General features: G+C 42.9%; 1 protein-coding gene across 9 annotated transcripts in view; it reads left to right on the top strand.

Moving 5' to 3' along the window:
- The window catches only part of LOC110515674 (collagen alpha-1(XIX) chain), a 261,849-nt gene that overhangs the window by 37,050 nt on the left and 203,751 nt on the right, over positions 1–21,048 (top strand). For all 9 annotated transcript variants that reach the window (XM_036960934.1, XM_036960933.1, XM_036960931.1 and 6 more), the window contains 4 exons: positions 9,700–9,744; positions 10,452–10,505; positions 13,563–13,607; positions 17,568–17,621. In XM_036960934.1, coding sequence (XP_036816829.1) covers positions 9,700–9,744; positions 10,452–10,505; positions 13,563–13,607; positions 17,568–17,621 — 198 coding nt within the window. The remainder of the gene's footprint in view (positions 1–9,699; positions 9,745–10,451; positions 10,506–13,562; positions 13,608–17,567; positions 17,622–21,048) is intronic.

Genomic DNA, 21,048 nt, shown 5'->3' with positions numbered 1-21,048 from the left:
CCAGGACCAAAGAAAACACCTCAGTCCATACATCCTTATTCAACTAGTCTCGGCACTTTAGCTACCATTAAATCATTAAAAGTAGCACAAAATAAATCTCTTTAAAGTCATAATTCGTTGTTTTTTTTCAGGTTGAAAGTAACTTGTAGGGAAACCTCCAAGCGTATCATACTCAGGTGAATAGACTCCTGTGAGCACACCATTTACTTGTTCTATTAAACTGTGAATCCAATACAACGTCATGTCACTTCTGAAAGGGTCATTTAATTACTGTACCTCTGTTGAAGTTATACGTTTTGACAGACAGGCTGGGTTCAGCGACACTGTGACAACCAATCAACTGCCCCAAATAGGATTCCTGGCATTATTATCACTTTTCAGAAGAAGTGCATTGTGGGACTAAATTAAATTAGTGACAGCTCGTTGAGAAGGCAAGCAGGCAGAGTGGAATGGAGTACTGTAGTGTGGTGCTGAACACGTTCTGGGTATTGTAAAGGAATAATAAAAAGCATTGATTTCATCACGACGTCAATGTTTAGATTTTATTCCACCTAGGAGCTGTGAATGTGTTAATACTAGGGCTGTACATCGTGTAGCATAGTACTAGGGCTGTACATCGTATAACATAGTACTAGTACTAGGACTGTACATCGTATAACATAGGACTAGGACTGTACATCGTGTAGCATAGTACTAGGGCTGTACATCGTGTAGCATAGTACTAGGACTGTACATCGTATAACATAGTACTAGTACTAGGACTGTACATCGTATAACATAGTACTAGGGCTGTACATCGTGTAACATAGTACTAGGGCTGTACATCGTATAACATAGTACTAGGGCTGTACATCGTGTAGCATAGTACCAGGGCTGTACATCGTGTAGCATAGTACTAGGGCTGTACATCGTGTAGTATAGTACTAGGGCTGTACGTCGTATAACATAGTACTAGGGCTGTACATCGTGTAGCATAGTACTAGGGCTGTACATCGTGTAGCATAGTACCAGGGCTGTACATCTTGTAGCATAGTACTAGGGCTGTACATCGTATAACATAGTACTAGGGCTGTACATCGTGTAGCATAGTACCAGGGCTGTACATCGTGTAGCATAGTACCAGGGCTGTACATCGTGTAGCATAGTACTAGGGCTGTACATCGTGTAGCATAGTACTAGGGCTGTACATCGTGTAGCATAGTACCAGGGCTGTACATCGTGTAGCATAGTACCAGGGCTGTACATCGTGTAGCATACTACTAGGGCTGTACATCGTGTAGCATACTACTAGGGCTGTACATCGTGTAGCATAGTACTAGGGCTGTATGTCGTATAACATAGTACTAGGGCTGTACATCGTGTAGCATAGTACTAGGGCTGTACATCGTGTAGCATAGTACTAGGGCTGTACGTCGTATAACATAGTACTAGGGCTGTACATCGTATAACATAGTACTAGGGCTGTACATCGTGTAACATAGTACTAGGGCTGTACATCGTATAACATAGTACTAGGGCTGTACATCATATAACAGTACTAGGGCTGTACATCGTATAACATAGTACTAGGGCTGTACATCGTATAACATAGTACTAGGGCTGTACATCGTATAACAGTACTAGGGCTGTACATCGTATAACATAGTACTAGGGCTGTACATCATATAACATAGTACCAGGGCTGTACATCGTATAACATAGTACCAGGGCTGTACATCGTATAACATAGTACTAGGGCTGTACATCGTATAACATCGTATAACATAGTACTAGGGCTGTACATCGTATAACATAGTACTAGGGCTGTACATCGTATAACATAGTACTAGGGCTGTACATCCTATAACATAGTACTAGGACTGTACGTCGTATAACATAGTACTAGGACTGTACATCGTATAACATAGTACTAGGGCTGTACATTGTATAACATAGTACTAGGGCTGTACATCCTATAACATAGTACTAGGACTGTACATCGTATAACAGTACTAGGGCTGTAAATCCTATAATATACTACTAGGGCTGTAAATCCTATAATATCATACAAGGCCATTAGGAAAAAGTGATTTCCTTTCAAGGAAGCTGCCTTCTTATAATACCAGGATGGATGTGTTTAATCTTCTGAAGAACCCTGGATAACCACAGCTGTTTCATCACTGTGAACGGGATTAGGATCCTCCATCCAACTTTCACCACAGTGCTGGATTTATACTGTCTCTTCTCTTGAAGTAACACAACCACAAGGTAATCCCCAATTTCCCCCCCAACGTTTTCCTTGTAAGTTCATAACAATTAACCCACTGTTCTCATGATGATTCTGTTTAAATGCTCTAGAGTCTAAGTAGTATTGGAGCTTCTGTATAAATCTCTGTAAAAGCGCAATTGCCAATAACTACATCAGGGGCGCATTAAAAGGTTATGATGATGATTTCTGTTCCCTCTTTCTATAAATGTCATCATTCTGCTATTGCTAGCACACATCTATTGTATATACATGTACAGTTGGGAGTCTTCAAGAAGTGGCTATGCTTCTCTACTTCATTTGAGCTGTACAGTAATTCAGTTCCATATGGCCCCATTTATCCCCCTGTTTAACGCTCAGTCAAGGTAATACTGTAAAACCTGAATGAGTCGGCTGTCGGTTAAAAGTCATTCTTAGAAGTGGACTTCCAATGGGAATTAAGCATCAGTGAATTTTATGCATTTATTGAATTGAAGAGCTTCTGTAACTTAGTGCCACGGTCTAGTAAAAATCATATTATGGATGGATGGATGGATGGATGGATGGATGAAGGAAAATGAAATGATATCCTTGATGAAAGAGGGTATGAAATGTGTTTGATATCCAGTGGTATTCTAAGGTTAACTTAGTGCCACGGTCTAGTAAAAATCATATTATGGATGGATGGATGGATGGAGGAAAATAAAATGATATCCTTGATGAAAGCGGGTATGAAATGTGTTTGATATCCAGTGGGTATTCTAAGGTTTTCTTCCCGAGGAGTAATGACAACACATAAACTCAGGAGGGTGCCCACAAAATCCCTTAAAGCATTAAAAACACACTACATTAATAGGGCTTATGGTTTTACTACCAAACATAAATGTCTCTATTTCTCCATTCATATTATGCTGCCTTTCGCAATAGAAAATAGAGTGCATTCGGGAAGCATTCAGACCCCTTCACTTTTTCCACATTTTCAATCCTTAAAAGGATTTTAAAATGTTAAATCCTCATCAATCTACACACAATACCCCATAATGACAAAGCGAAAACAGGTTTTTAGAAATGTTTGCACATTTACTACAACTAAACAACAGAAATACCTTATTTACATAAGTATTCAGACCCTTTGCTATGAGACTGGAAATTGAGCTCAGGTGCATCTTGTTTCCATTGATCATCCTCTAGATGTTTTACAACTTGATTGGAGTCCGACTGTGGTAAATTCAATAGATTGGACATGATTTAGAAAGGCACAAAATTGAGCTCAGGTGCATCTTGTTTCCATTAATCATCCTTGAGATGTTTCTACAACTTGATTGGAGTCCACCTGTGCTAACATCAATTGATTGGACATGATTTGGAAAGACACACACCTGTCTATATAAGGTCCCACAGTTGACAGCGCATGTCAGAGCAAAAACCAAGCCATGAGGTCGAAGGAATTGTCCGTAGAGCTCTGAGACAGGATCGTGTCGAGGCACAGATCTGGGGAAGTACTGAATAAAGGGTCTGAATACTTATGTAATTGATAGTTTTTTTTATTTTTTATATTTGCAAACATTTCTAAAAAAAAAACAGCTTTTTTTGTCATTATGGGGTATTGTGTGTGTAGATTGATGAAAAAAACAATTGAATCCATTTTAGAATAAGGCTGTAACGTGACACAGCAGGGGAAGAAGTGAAGGGGTCTGAATACTTTCCGAACACACTGTATAGGTCAAAGCAACAGCCAGCGTTCTCTTTCAGATGCTAACAACGGACTTCAAAGATTCTTAAATGTTTAGCCACCACTGCCAACACATTGTCAGACAGTCAACATGGTCAGAGGTAGTGTTGTTTTTTAGCAGGATCACATTAGTGGAAACAGAGGGTGTTCTCAGGGCAGTCCTGGTTGTAGATAGATATGTTCCAGTCCGTTTTTTTTTTGTTTTTAATGCGTTTTAGCTAACCCTATCCCAAACCCTGTTCCTAACCTGAACCTCATTCTCCTAACCTGTTACGAAAAGTCCCTTCTGCTAGTGAAAACTGGCAGACCTGCCCCGAGAACAACGTGGGTTCTGAGTAACGCGATACTTGTGAAGGGCTCGTTAGCAACCTTCACCACAGAATCTAGCTTTGCTTTCAATGTCTAATTTTGTAGATGGTGAAAACCATTGTCACCACTGTCAATACATGATCACACACCAAACATTCAGCTAGTTAGAAATAAGCCCAATTATGAACGTTGGAGCACTAACATATATTAATTAGCCTGTTGAAGAGTGTCATAATTATCTCTAATGGATTTAACAGAGGAGAACGCTCATGTTGTCACTTAGAGGGGGACGTGTGTGTGTGTGTGTGTGTGTGTGTGTGTGACAGACAGTCAGAGGGGAAGAAAGAAGGAGAATGCCACAGGACAATGTTTCAGTTCACACAGGGAGTGGATGTAGAGTTACAGGCACCAGGGTAACCTTTAACCCTGTGATTCTACTGCAGATTGGGGTTTATGCTCTGCTGAGCGTTGGACTTAAGCCTCATATCAGCCCTGGGGAAGAGTCCACTTGTTTTAAAGAGAATGCAAACATCCCTATAGGCTCCTTATATTCCAAACTATACCTTGAAGCCAGTTCCACTGCTAACCTTAATCAGGGACTGATTGAGATCTGGGACACCAGGTGGGTGCTATTAATGATCAGGCAGAACATAATAGCTATAGGCTATTATCTATCCCCATCATCAGTTATACACACCTGCAGTTCATGCAGTACACAATACATGGTGTTACTAGGGTGACTCTGCTTTGTCTAAATGGATGTTGAACATTCCTATACCAGTAGACTATAGGGTTCTATCTCCTGATTCAGTGATTATTCTATAGATTCTATATGCTACTGTCTATCTCCTACATCACTGATGATCCTATAGATTCCATAGGCTACTGTCTATCTCCTACATCACTGATGATCCTATATATTCCATAGGCTACTGTCTGTCTCCTACATCACTGATGATCCTATATATTACATAGACTACTGTCTATCTCCTACATCACTGATGATCCTATATATTCCATAGGCTACTGTCTGTCTCCTACATCACTGATTATCCTATATATTCCATAGGCTACTGTCTATCTCCTACATCACTGATGATCCTATATATTCCATAGGCTACTGTCTGTCTCCTACATCACTGATGATCCTATATATTCCATAGGCTACTGTCTGTCTCCTACATCACTGATTATCCTATATATTCCATAGGCTACTGTCTATCTCCTACATCACTGATGATCCTATAGATTCCATATGCTACTGTCTATCTCCTACATCACTGATTATTCTATAGATTCCATAGGCTACTGTCTATCTCCTACATCACTGATTATTCTGTAGATTCCATAGGCTACTGTCTATCCCCTACATCACTGATTATTCTATAGATTCCATAGGCTACTGTCTATCTCCTACATCACTGATGATCCTATATATTCCATAGGCTACTGTCTGTCTCCTACATCACTGATGATCCTATATATTCCATAGGCTACTGTCTGTCTCCTACATCACTGATGATCCTATAGATTCCATATGCTACTGTCTATCTCCTACATCACTGTTGATCATATATATTCCATAGGCTACTGTATCTCCAACATCACTAGTAGGCCACATGGAAATGTCCTTAAAGTAACTGTCCAGTGTTTCCAGATTTCTATGAACTATTACCTATAATTAATTACAAAATGAGTGAACTACTTTTTTAAAAAGCATATTTCCTGTGTTGCAATGGTGTGGGCGTACCCCAACAACAACATGGTGTGGATCTATACACCATTCAATAAAATAAAATAAAAAGACAAGTAAACAGCTGATTGGCCAGCTCAGACAGTTTGACGTCTCTGCCAAAAACATGACGTGATCTTCTCTGAGGAAATGGCAAGCATTTTTTAAATGGTCTGTTTGAGATCATAGTTGGAGGGATTTTTGAACTATTTCTTCTTCACTTTTCTGCTTTGTCCACTAATACGAGTCAACAACATAATGATCTTTTAGAGGTAGACTCAGCAATACAACATACATACAGAAAGTCAACAACATAATGATCTTTTAGAGGTAGACTCAGCAATACAACATACATACAGAAAGTCAACAACATAATGATCTTTTAGAGGTAGACTCATCAATACAACATACATACAGAAAGTCAACAACATAGTGATCTTTTAGAGGTAGACTCAGCAATACAACATACATACAGAAAGTCAACAACATAATGATCTTTTAGAGGTAGACTCAGATATACAACATACATACAGGAAGTCAACAACATAATGATCTTTTAGAGGTAGACTCAGCAATACAACATACATACAGAAAGTCAACAACATAATGATCTTTTAGAGGTAGACTCAGCAATACAACATACATACAGAAAGTCAACAACATAATGATCTTTTAGAGGTAGACTCAGATATACAACATACATACAGAAAGTCAACAACATAATGATCTTTTAGAGGTAGACTCATCAATACAACATACATACAGGAAGTCAACAACATAATGATCTTTTAGAGGTAGACTCAGCAATACAACATACATACAGAAAGTCAACAACATAATGATCTTTTAGAGGTAGACTCAGCAATACAACATACATACAGGAAGTCAACAACATAATGATCTTTTAGAGGTAGACTCAGCAATACAACATACATACAGAAAGTCAACAACATAGTGATCTTTTAGAGGTAGACTCAGCAATACAACATACATACAGAAAGTCAACAACATAATGATCTTTTAGAGGCAGACTCAGATATACAACATACATACAGGAAGTCAACAACATAATGATCTTTTAGAGGCAGACTCAGATATACAACATACATACAGGAAGTCAACAACATAATGATCTTTTAGAGGTAGACTCAGCAATACAACATACATACAGAAAGTAAACAGCATAGTGGGTCAGTTTCTGCCACCACCAAGAAAGCGCATGGCTCAACTTCTTCTCTGTTTTGGCGCCCTGGTTACCAGGCTGCGAAGAGTGAACCCATGAACATGTGCAGATACTGTGTGTGACCGTGTGAGAGTGAAGTCTTGGATATCACTCATCTCAATATCTGCCGTGCTGCTCCTGGCAGTGTCAGTCTACCTTTTAAAATGAGATTTTCACTGAACAGTTACTTTAAAGCTACAGTCCTCAATAGAAACAATAACAAACGCTCGACCCCGTTTCTATTTTGGTAAGCAACTGAGGGATGGGCCTGGATAATAAAACATTTAAAACATGTATTTAACCATTATATTACTTTACAAGTAAGTTAAGAACACATTCCTACTTACAATGGCTGCCTACCTGGGAACAGTGGGTTAAGAACACATTCTTACTTACAATGGCTGCCTACCTGGGAACAGTGGGTTAAGAACACATTCCTACTTACAATGGCTGCCTACCTGGGGAACAGTGGGTTAAGAACACATTCCTACTTACAATGGCTGCCTACCTGGGAACAGTGGGTTAAGAACACATTCCTACTTACAATGGCTGCCTACCTGGGAACAGTGGGTTAAGAACACATTCTTACTTACAATGGCTGCCTACCTGGGAACAGTGGGTTAAGAACACATTCTTACTTACAATGGCTGCCTACCTGGGAACAGTGGGTTAAGAACACATTCTTACTTACAATGGCTGCCTACCTGGGAACAGTGGGTTAAGAACACATTCTTACTTACAATGGCTGCCTACCTGGGAACAGTGGGTTAAGAACACATTCCTACTTACAATGGCTGCCTACCTGGGAACAGTGGGTTAACTGCCTTGTTCAGGGGCAGAACAACAGATTTTTACGTTGTCAGCTCAGGTATTCGATCCAGCAACCTTTTGGTTACTAGCCCCTCTAAGCACCACCCCAGAAAAGTAACCTTTCAAATTTGTAGACAGAACTATGGATGCAAGGACTGATCATCCATGATATCAAAATGATAGTTTTAAATATGTTTTGACACTATAGAGTGTTTGTTTACATTTACTTTGTTTACACATTTAACATGCTTATATTTTGGGGTATGACAGCTGAACTAAGCTCATGAGGCATTTATAAGTTAAATTCTTCAAAAATCTATGAGTGTATACAGTATGATTAATTTATGAGTTCTGTTCTTCTAGAATCTATGGATATATACAACATCATGAATTTATAAGTTCAAAAATGAATGTAGCAATTAAAGATTTTAGCTTGGACACATTCTAGAAATGTCAAAAACATACATTATTTGGATATTTTCTCCAAAAGTTATTATAACCATTATGGCCCAGGGCATGTCCTTATACTAATGTAGGCTGCAGTCAGTGGCCGTCAGTGTCTTATTCACACATTAGCCAGAGGATTTAGGAGGTCCAGCAGTTCACTGGGCTAAGCTAGTGTCCCATCCTGCTTCCCTTACAGCTGTCCCGAGCCTGTTGCATTTAACACAGCGCTCCAACAGCTGCAGAGAGAGGTGGATTGTATTACCCGATAATTGGCAAGCTACAAGTCCCAGATCCACAGTAACCCTGTTTCACTGTGTTGGGGCCTTGTTCTGCTAGCTGCTTCAACATGGTCTCATTAGAAGATTAAAAAAGTGGCATTTAACCATTGTAGTTCTATGTCAACCAAATAAACTTTTAATTATTTTACATCATTTTAACACATTCTCATTTACAGCAAAGACCTGGGGAATAGTTACAAGGGAGAGGAGGGAGGATGAATGAGCCAATTGGAAGCTGGGGATGATTAGGTGGCCAGATTGGGAATTTAGCCAGGACACCAGAGTTAACACCCCTACTGTTACGTTCCATGGGATGTTTAGTGACCACAGAGAGTCAGGACACCCGTTTAACGTCCCATCAGGAAGACAGAAACCTACACAGGGCAATGTCCCTAATCACTGCCCTGGGACATTTTATTTGATTTTTTAGACCAGAGTGCCTCCTACTGGCCCTCCGACACCACTTCCAGCAGCATCTGGTCTCCCATCCAGGGACTGACCCTGCTTCAGCAGTGGGATACAGGGTGGAATGCTGTATCATTATGACAATTAGTCCAATTAAGGAACTATTGCAACAAACTAATCTTAATCAAGGCCTATTCATGTTGTCCCAATCATACCACCATTCCTTGGCTGCAACATTCAGGAAAATATTATAGCCATGTCTGTGACGTGTTCAGGGAACTTTGAGAAACAGTTCAATTTTAACCATACTTACTTGCCATAGACGTGGGAGAGACAAGCTGCTACTAAAAGAACAGCCACTGACTGTACAGCCAATTAGAGACCAGCCACTGACTGTACAGCCAATTAGAGACCAGCCACTGACTGTACAGCCAATTAGAGACCAGCCACTGACTGTACATCCAATAAGACAAGCAGTCACTAACTAAATGACCAATAAGGGATCAGCAGCTACTGACTGTATCATGTTGCCCTTTACAGGGAGAGACCAGGAAAGATGGGTTCCCTGGAAACTCAAGCCAGAAGGTACAGTATGTTACCATGGAAATATTTTATATTTATACAATACTGTATATGAGATATTTCACAACTTACATATGTGTTTGAACATGATAAACTCTTTAAACATAACAGAGAGTCAGAGAGTGCCCTGTCAGCTGGGTCTGTACATGGTCTAGCACCTTCAGTTCACCAGGACCACTCTAAAGCATCATCACCCTCTAAACCCTCCTCTAGAGCCCTTAGAAGTTGAAGTTGAAGAATACACACACGCACGCACACGCACGCACACGCACGTACACACACACACACACACACACACACACACACACACACACAGGGACATATTTGTCTATGAAACTCGATCCAATCTAATGACATAACACTTAAAAGGCGCGGCCCACCCAAACATTTTCCTATACTTGATAAGGTTTGAGAATTGGCTAAAGCTGGTCTGCGTTACTCAACACTGCACATGACATGCAAAGTCTATATCAAGTGTCATAACATTCATATTGAGATTGATGGTGGTGTGACTTGGCCTATTCTGCCTGTGTGGTTCGTGTGGTTTCCACCCGAACAGTATTAGCTACCGCAGAGTACTGTTTTGCTGTTTTAGAGATGTCTTAAGGCCTTCCCTTTTACTGTGTGTGTGTGTGTGTGTGTGCGCTTTCGTGTGTGTGCGTGTGCATGCCTAATCCTAATTGTGCGTGTGTGTTCTATTTCTACCTCAGGGTGACCAGGGTGTTTCTGGCTCACCAGGTCTGGATGGTATTCCTGGACAGAAGGTGAGTCAGACTGTTGGCTTGTTTGGACTGTCCATGATCTGTAAGATATAAGGTTTCTGTTTTAAACCACTAAACACTTATTCTCCCACTACATATAATCTGTGAGAGAGTTTTCTATGTCCTGGAGTGCTGTTGGACTAAGGTTCAACTAAAGTAGCATAATACTATCCCCTTCATCAGCTATTATGATAATAACAATATCCCCTTCATCAGCTATCATGATAATACTATCCCCTTCATCAGCTATCATGATAATACCATCCCCTTCATCAGCTATCATGATAATACTATCCCCTTCATCAGCTATCATGATAATACTACCCCCTTCATCAGCTATCATGATAATTCTACCCCCTTCATCAGCTATCATGATAATACTATCCCCTTCATCAGCTATCATGATAATACTATCCCCTTCATCAGCTATCATGATAATAATACTATCCTCTTCATCAGACTATTCCCTTCATCAGCTATCATGATAATTCTATCCCCTTCATCAGCTATTATGATAATAACAATATCCCCTTCATCAGCTATCATGATAATACTATCCCCTTCATCAGCTATCATGATAATAATACTATCCTCTTCATCAGACTATTCCCTTCATCAGCTATCATGATAATACTATCCCCTTCATCAGCTATCATGATAATACTATCCCCTTCATCAGCTATCATGATAATACTACCCCCTTCATCAGCTATCATGATAATTCTACCCCCTTCATCAGCTATCATGATAATACTATCCCCTTCATCAGCTATCATGATAATACTATCCCCTTCATCAGCTATCATGATAATACTACCCCCTTCATCAGCTATCATGATAATTCTATCCCCTTCATCAGCTATCATGATAATACTATCCCCTTCATCAGCTATCATGTTAATATTATCTCCTTCATCAGCTATCATGATAATACCATCTCCTTCATCAGCTATTATTATAATAACAATGTCCCCTTCATCAGCTATTATGAGTTGGTGGTGGTGTTACCGGTGAAGGTTGGTGGTTATGGTGGGTTTGATTGTGGTTATTGTGGGAGTGATGGTTATGGTGGGGGTGATGGTGGTGGTGTTAGTGGTTATGGTGCGGGTGCGGGTGATGGTGGTGGTGTTAGTGGTGATGGTGGGGATGGTGGTGGTGTTAGTGGTGATGGTGGTGGTGATTACGGCGGTTACGGTGGTGGTTATGGAGGTGGTGGTGGTTATGGTGGTGGTGATGGTGGTGGTGTTAGTGGTTATGGTGGGGGTGATGGTGGTGGTGGTTATGGTGGTGGTGTTAGTGGTGGTGGTGGTGATGATTACGGTGCTGGTTATGGTGGTGGTGATTACGGTGGGGGTGGTTACGGTGGTGATTACGGTGGTGGTTATGGTGGGGGTGGTGGTGGTGATTATGATGGGGGTGATGGTGATGGTGGTGATAGTGGTGGTGACTCGCTCCTTCTCTCCCCATTGTGTTTCTGTAGTGCAGGGCTCTCCAACCCTCTTCTGTAGGTTTTCTCTCCAACCCCAGTTGTAACTAACTGGATTCAGCATATCAACCAGCTAATTATTAGAATCTGGTCCACTAGATAAGGGTTGAAGCAAAAACCTCAAGAAGGTTAGCTCTCCAGCAACAGGGTTGGAGTGAACTTACAGGAGGGTATCTCTACAGGAACAGGGTTGGAGTGAACCTACAGGATGGTAGCTCTACAGGAACAAGGTTGAAGCAAAAACCTCAAGAATGGTAGCTCTCCAGGAACAGGGTTGGAGTGAAAACCTACAGGATGGTAGATCTCCAGGAACAGTGTTGGACTGAAAACCTACAGGATGGTAGCTCTCCAGGAACAGGGTTGGACTGAAAAACTACAGGAGGGTAGCTCTCCAGGAACAGGGTTGGAGTGAAAACCTACAGGATGGTAGCTCTCCAGGAACAGGGTTGGAGTGAAAACCTACAAGAGGGTAGCTCTCCAGGAACAGGGTTGGACTGAAAACCTACAGGAGGGTAGCTCTCCAGAAACAGGGATGGAGTGACAACCTACAGGAGGGTAGCTCTCCAGAAACAGGGTTGGAGTGACAACCTACAGGACGGTAGATCTCCAGGAACAGGGTTGGAGTGAAAACCTACAGGATGGTAGCTCTCCAGGAACAGGGTTGGAGTGAAAACCTACAGGAGCGTAGCTCTCCAGGAACAGGGTTGGAGTGACAACCTACAGGAGGGTAGCTCTCCAGAAACAGGGTTGGAGTGACAACCTACAAGACGGTAGATCTCCAGGAACAGGGTTGGAGTGAAAACCTACAGGATGGTAGCTCTCCAGGAACAAGGTTGGAGTGAAAACCTACAGGAGCGTAGCTCTCCAGGAACAGGGTTGGAGTGAAAACCTACAGGATGGTAGCTCTCCAGGAACAGGGTTGGAGTGAAAACCTACAGGAGCGTAGCTCTCCAGGAACAGGGTTGGAGTGAAAACCTACAGGATGGTAGCTCTCCAGGAACAGGATTTACACCCAGGACACAAAGGGATTTACACACAGAGCCATAGTCCCTTAGGAGGGAGATAGGACTTATTGTATATCCTCTCCTCATGTATTTACAGTATTGTATGCCCTCTGATTCAATGTCTCATGTACGCTCTCAGAACTGCTTCAATACAGGGTCAGAGGAGATTAACAAATCATTCGCTTTTTCATCTTGTAAAGTGAATATCATGCACTTACCCAGAGAAATATTTATGTGTATGTAAATATGCATTAGTCATAGAGTTGTGGCTATTCCTTAAGCATTAGATATGGGACAGTATGGAATATGTACTGTACATGTATACACAGTAAGGTGTGTGGGAAATAGTCCTGCTCTTATTCTTTATAACCTGAAGTGATGTGTAATTCCGTTGTGAAGTTGACTCAAGGCGCTAAACATTGTAGACGTGTGAACGAAGGCCCATTCAGAGCTGCACTGAACCCTGCGGCACAGACCTCAGTGAAACTACCAAGATATTTCTCCTCGTGAACGAGTAGACCTTCAATGTTTGTTATTTTAGCATTTCAAGTTTCAACCTTGTCATTTCAGGGGGAGGCAGGATCAAACGGGTCTAAGGGGATCGATGGAGCAACGGTAAGTACACACACACACACACACACACACACACACACACACACACACACACACATATTACATAATGGTAAATGTCTCTGGTTTCACTCTCTGTCATGTATAAACACCAGTTTATCCAAACGTGCAGAGTCCCACTGTAGTGGATATACTGATATTCACATTCCCAGCATGCAGAATCCCACTGCAGTGGATACATGGTTATTAATATGTAGCATATGTCTTCTGTTGTAATATATATTTTATTTTAAAGGATTTTGTAGCACAGGTTTTCTAATACATCTCTGAAGGATCTACAGTCTTTCGTAGCCCAAGGCCTTTCCCCCTGTAATCTCAAGACTAACACAATAGCTATTCATATTTTACTACATGCAGCCATGACAGTACATGCACAGTGTGTTCTATGATTATCTGGTGATAATGTCGAATGTGGATTGACCTGAACTCTAATAGCTTGGTCTCATGTGAAGGACGTGTCTGGAATGTATATATCACAGCTCTTCCCTAGTCTCTGCACCTACAGTAAAACAGCATGCGTTCATGCAAGGTTTCAGGGAAATTCAACTATAGGCTGCAGGCAGCATGAGTATCACATGGCGGTGTGGGAAACGTCCTCCTCAGCCTGAACGGTCCCCACCTGCGTCAGCAAATAACTAGCTTTTTCCTTTGGCACCGACTGGTAAGTTGGTTCAGGAGGGCGGTCACATGTGCTAGCAAGGCAGAGGTTCTGGGTTCGAGCATCAGTGTGAGCCGAATCAGGAGGAAGTGGTACTCTCTCAGCGAGCAGCGTGACGTCCTTTAGAGATGCATTGATGCAAGGGTTCAGGGAAATACTCAGGAATGCTGCATTATGTTGGGCTGGTCTCAGAGGAGTGAGCTACAGCACAAACAGATCTGGGACCAGAATAGAATTGTGTAGCATTTGCATAATTTGTTCTTTCATAATGGTGGTGTGGCTTTATGGGCCAAAGGCTAGATGTGTTTAGAATAAATATCGTGAAAAGACTTCAGTAGACTATGAAATTACAGGAAAACAAAGCTATGCTTTCAGGGAAATGGTCTGTATTTTGTGGCTTTTGCATAATTGGTTCCTTCGTAATGGCGGTGTGGCTCCGCTAAGTATTGGGCTGAGCAGATGGACAGTTTAAAATGGCATAATGAAAGCGCCTCTTTTCATCACCATATCCTCTCTGATTAGGCCAATGGACTGAGGGAGAAATCTGTCCCTCTGGCACAGTGTACAATACACTGACTGGCCTGCTCAATACAGCATACAGGGACTGTGCTGCCTGCTCAATACAACATACAGGGACTGGGCTGCCTGCTCAATACAACATACAGGGACTGGGCTGCCTGCTCAATACAACATACAGGGACTGGGCTGCCTGCTCAATACAACATACAGGGACACTATACTAAACAGTCACTGTTAAGGCTGTTGAGATTACACTGAGATAACCAGTTCTGTGGATAATATCCAATGGGTCGAATGAACAAGTTGTTGAATAAACAACTTTAAAAGGCTTTATAGAGCACTCATAGGGTCTTCATAAAGTTATCATACTGTAGCTAGTTTGTAAACATCTGGATGTTTACAGAGTGCCTCACTGTGTAGCAGAACTGGCATAGGATGCTAGGTGACGTACTCTAGAGGAGAATGTCACAGCTTATATAGGCTTCTTAGTGCATTCATTATGAAGCATGATATACTGTAGAGGGGATACCTCGGGGTAACTTAGTTCCTGACCTTCAGGACATCTAGTTGGTCACACACACTGGGTTGGTTCCTCTGTGGGATGACCTCAACACAACAGCTCATTGTTCACACAGACTGGGTTGGTTCCTCTGTGGGATGACCTCAACACAACAGCTCATTGGTCACACAGACTGGGTTGGTTCCTCTGTGGGCTGACCTCAACACAACAGCTCATTGGTCACACAGACTGGGTTGGTTCCTCTGTGGGCTGACCTCAACACAACAGCTCATTGGTCACACAAACTGGGTTGGTTCATCTGTGGGATGACCTCAACACAACAGCTCATTGGTCACACAGACTGGATTGGTTCCGCTGTTAACTGAGCAGGGTGTGACAGAGTAGGATTACTGAGCTCTAAACTCATAGGGTTGGTTTCCCAGACACGGACTAGTCCTCATAGGGTTCGTTTCCCAGACACAGTCTAGTCCTCATACGGTTGGTTTCCCAGACACAGCCTAGTCCTCATATGGTTGGTTTCCCAGACACAGACACAACCTAGTCCTCATAGGGTTGGTTTCCCAGACACAACCTAGTCCTCATAGGGTTGGTTTCCCAGACACAGACACAGCCTAGTCCTCATAGGGTTGGTTTCCCAGACACAACCTAGTCCTCATAGGGTTGGTTTCCCAGACACAGACACAACCTAGTTCTCATAGGGTTGGTTTCCCAGACACAGACACAACCTAGTTCTCATAGGGTTGGCTTCCCAGACACAGACACAGCCTAGTTCTCATAGGGTTGGTTTCACAGACACAGACACAGCCTAGTCCTCGTGAAGATTCTCCATTGAGCATGTTCTTTAGTCCAGGATTCGGCTTAATCTGTGTCCAGGAAACCTGCCTTTTAAACTGATCAGTCTGACATTACTGGACTATTCTGGAATTACTGGACTGTCTCAAAGACGGAATAGAATCAATGTTTATTATGCAGAGTGGAAAACTAACGCTAACTATACTGCTTTATGTCTTATCATGTGGCTCACAGTATGCTATTTCTCTCTAGGACATTTTCAACATTGTAATGCATCATACCTGCATGCAATGGCAAGTGTTGCCCTGTTTATTCAGCAGCTTGATGATCGTTGTTGTTTGAATTGGCATATTATCAACATGTTTGTTTCAAGTAATAAAGTTTATTGTCCATATAAAGTTGTTGAGATTTTTATGGAACAGGTGGAAATGGAGCATTGTTACGATGCCTGTTTATTCAGCAACGTTTGGATGTCACTTTCTATACTGAATGTATTTCAAACGATGGTGACTGCCGAGAGAGCTTCATCATAATACTGCTGCCTGCTTCTTCCTGGTTAATGATATGATTTGGTTATGCAGCTGTGTGATAGTGTCTTCTCTATCAACCTGGACGATTAACACACACACACACACACACACACACACACACACACACACACACACACATCAACGATGAACACATAAATCTAATACAATCACGATGTGAAACAAGGGTGTGCACTGTCAGATAATTAGGTCCATCAGAAACACTTCATTATCATACACACACACACACACACACACACACACACACACACACACACACACACACACACACACACACACACACACACACCCACCCCTGGCCCCATCATTTATTTATAATGTCGACATAGTCCTAATTTGTTTACTACCAGGACTCCACATTCAGACAGATATTTCATGGAAACAAATAAACAGGATAATTTCAGAATTTGTTTTAGCCTGTTGCCTTCGAGTTATTTAATATACTTGGGAGTGAAACAGAGAGCACACGACTGGAAGATGTCAACGAGTTCTTGTCTGTTCTGTGAACTTTAGCACTGTTTAGAATGTCTCTATAGAGGACATATCACTTCGATGAATAAACGGCTGAAGATGAGACCTTTGCTACAACATGAAGACAGACCGGTCATATCAGGTCTCATCTTTCAGGATAGGAATCAGGATTTAGATTTAGGGTTGGGTTTGGAGACATAAATTGTGTTTATAGATGAAGTTGACATTTTGTCATGATGCTTGTGACCTGTATCCCTTGTAAGAGGCGCTGGCAGTAAGAGCATCAATGATTGGATAAACCACCGTCTCCTGTCTCCTGAGGAGACGTCAGACCTTTCAAAACAACATGTTGTTACTGCACATCTGTACTTATAATGCATGGAAATGATGGCGTGCTTGTGTAGGACCTGAGTTTCAACTTGCTCTTTCCTCTGCAGGGTGAGAAGGGACCAGCTGGGGAGCCTGGTGCGGAGGGGAAACCTGGGATAAATGTAAGATACTGTTTTGAATCCCAGTCTGTTTATTCATCTGCATCATTCATTATTAACATTATAAACATAGTCAGTTGCCCTAAATAAATGTAAGGTCCTATCTTTGCTATTTTACTATCGTATGCTGTTTATTCGTTTGCATCGTTAATAATAAAAACAGTGACCTAAATAAATGTGCAGGTTAATTTAGGTTGGAAGGGTGTTGGAAGGCGCTCAGCCAGGTTAATTTAGTTTGGCCTATTTACTTGTTTTTAGAACATTCTCTTGCCTGTCCCCTCTGTTCCCTCCCCGTCCGTGCTAATATTAGGTTAAAGTTGTTATTTAAAGCTAGCATGTGATATTTAAGGGTAAAGGGGACACCTGAGAAGACAGAATGTCTTGTGTGCATGACTGCCATGTGAGCGAGTATCGTTTTTCTGATACGAGAACTAACTACGGGGCCTGGCTCAGTGGAAGACTACAGCCACGTAACCGTGCCCTAAGCAATCCACGTTCCACATGTATATGTCCTCAGCTTGTACAGTCATAGACGTATCAGGTGACAGAGAAAGAACACGTCTGGTGGCTCCGTAAAGACGATGGCTGCAGCTCTATATCATCCCATCTGTTGTTTTTATGTGTTGAAGTATTAAATATAACCTTTGCAATAAGGTACGCTTCCTCTGAGTGTTGCTCTACTGTAAAATCTGAGATTTACACTTACAGTCAGTGATATCAAGTGTCAATTAGGACGTTTCCCTCTAGACTTTCTCACTGTGGTCAGCCTTTCGGTGTGGTTTCTGGAACTCAGTGGGTAGAGCATGGTGATTGTAATGTCAGGATTGTGGGTTTGATTCCCGGGGCCACCCCATACAAAAACATGTATGCAGGTAATGACTGTAAATCGCTTTGGATTAAAGCTTCTGCTAAATGTTAAGTCTATATCTGAACACTAATGATCAGGTTGTTTTCCTATAGACGTTCACACAAGGATCAGCCTTACAACCTAAGGCTATGGGTGATGTTCAGCTATGGAGGTGAATCGCTGAGCCAATGGAAACATTGTAAACAGCATTTTCTGCAGTAACCTCTGTGGTATTCGTTGGGCCTGGCCACTCTAGATATCTGTTACCCTTACGGGATCTGGTTCCAACACAGCTTTGAAGGCAGTTCCCACTCACATGACACAAATCGCATACCTAAACTGCAACCTATTCCCTATGTAGTGCACTACTTTTGACCAGGGCTAGTAGGGTTGACCAGGGCCCATAGGGCTCTAGTCAAAGTAGGGCACTATGTGGGGAACAGGGTGCCATTAGGAACGCAGACACAACAGACAAGACAAACCCCTTACTGTAACTCTAACGGTGCATCTCTTAGTCTCTCCACACATGACAAAACTTCACCCTTCTTGTCTAAAGTAAAGTGCCATTACCGCCAGCCAGGCAGCCACACTGGTTAGAAAGTGGCAGAGTGTGCGCCATAAATGGGACCCTATTCCCTATGTAGTGCACTACTTTAGACCAGAGCACAATAAAGCGAATAGGGTGCCATTTGGGACTCAGCCAGCAAGTAAGTAAACATAATTAGTCTGCTGTCTTGAGAAATTCCCCTGCTACTCTCTCTCTCTCTCTCTCTCTCTCTCTCTCTCTCTCTCTCTCTCTCTCTCTCTCTCTCTCTCTCTCTCTCCCCTACTCTCTCTCTAGCCCCACTCCTCCCTCCCCACCATCTCCCTCACTCTCCGCTCCCTTCTTCCCTCCCCCTCTGTCTCTCTCTCCCCCTCCCCTCTGTTTATTTGCTAGCTGAAGCGGTAGATGTAGAGTGTGTACTGGGGAGCTGCCAGATTGTGTTGTTGTGGCCTGGGCACTGTCGGAGCGAGGGAGGCGCAGTGCTGTGTGTGTGTTGTGGCCTGGGCGCTGTCGGAGCGAGGGAGGCGCAGTGCTGTGTGTGTGTTGTGGCCTGGGCGCTGTCGGAGCGAGGAAGGCACAGGGCTGTGTGTGTGTTGTGGCCTGGGCGCTGTCGGAGCGAGGAAGGCGCAGTGCCACGTGTGTGGGTGTGTGTAGGTGTGTGCGTGTGTGTGTTGTAGCCCGGGCGCTGTCGGAGCGAAGGAGGCACAGTGCTGTGTGTGTTGTGGCCTGGGCGCTGTCGGAGCGAGGAAGGCGCAGTGCCACGTGTGTGGGTGTGTATAGGTGTGTGCGTGTGTGTGTTGTAGCCCGGGCGCTGTCGGAGTGAAGAAGGCACAGTGCCATGTGTGTAGGTATGTGTGTGTAGGTATATGTGTGTAGCTATTGTGGCCTGGGCGCTGTCGGAGCGAGGAAGGCGCAGTGCCACGTGTGTGGGTGTGTGTAGGTATGTGTGTGTAGGTATTGTAGCCCGGGCGCTGTCGGAGGGAGGGAGGCACAGCGCCATGTGTGTGGGTGTAGGTATGTGTGTGTAGGTATTGTGGCCTGGGCGCTGTCTGAGCGAGGGAGGCACAGTGCCGTGTGTAATTAGCAAGGCTAGCGTACACAGCTCCCTGTAGTGTCTCACACTGTGCTGCTGCAGGAGAGACAGAGAGGAGAGAGACTGAGCAGAGTAGACCTGGGTTAAAATACTACTTGAAATAATTTCAAATACCAGGTATTGAATTTGCCTGGTGATATGTGAACAATGTAACCAACTGTAAACCCTAAAGTCAGCGCTAGAGTCAGGGCTAGAGTGAAGACTCAAAGCCTCCCATCCCTCCCTGCTTGCCTGTCATAAGTCCCAACAGCACTGAGCAGAGGCTAACAACAGTTGTCTCTCCATCTCTCTCTCTTCCTTCCTAGATATGTGGTCTGAGCCCCAGCCTCATAGCAAGGAGGCAGAGATATCATGGTCTTTACTGGTCTGATCTTAGGGAGACAGGACAGAGATATCATGGTCTTTACTAGTCTGATCCTAGGGTGACAGGACAGAGATATCATGGTCTATATTGGTCTGATCTTAGGGAGACAGGACATAGATATCATGGTCTTTACTGGTCTGATCTTAGGGAGACAGGACATAGATATCATGGTCTTTACTGGTCTGATCCTAGGGAGACAGGACATAGATATCATGGTCTTTACTGGTCTGATCCTAGGGTGACAGGACAGACATATCATGGTCTTTACTGGTCTGATCTTAGGGAGACAGGACAGAGATATCATGGTCTTTACTGGTCTGATCTTAGGGAGACAGGACAGAGATATCATGGACTTTACTGGTCTGATCCTAGGGAGACAGGACAGAGATATCATGGTCTTTACTGGTCTGATCTTAGGGAGACAGGACAGGGAAGGATAAAGGTCTGGCCTCCGCCTCTCTCTTCCCCGATCCCTCTCTGCATCTCTTTCTAACTATGTTACTCTGAGTGAGACTGGACAGAGGAGGGAAGAGAGAGAATCAGAGGAAAATGAAGGGAGAGTAAAAGGGAGGAAAAGGTTCA

This window comes from Oncorhynchus mykiss, chromosome 23 (assembly GCF_013265735.2).
Source record: "Oncorhynchus mykiss isolate Arlee chromosome 23, USDA_OmykA_1.1, whole genome shotgun sequence".
In the NCBI taxonomy this organism is placed as follows: Eukaryota; Metazoa; Chordata; class Actinopteri; order Salmoniformes; family Salmonidae; genus Oncorhynchus; species Oncorhynchus mykiss.
This window is presented reverse-complemented; position numbering and strand designations above follow the sequence as displayed.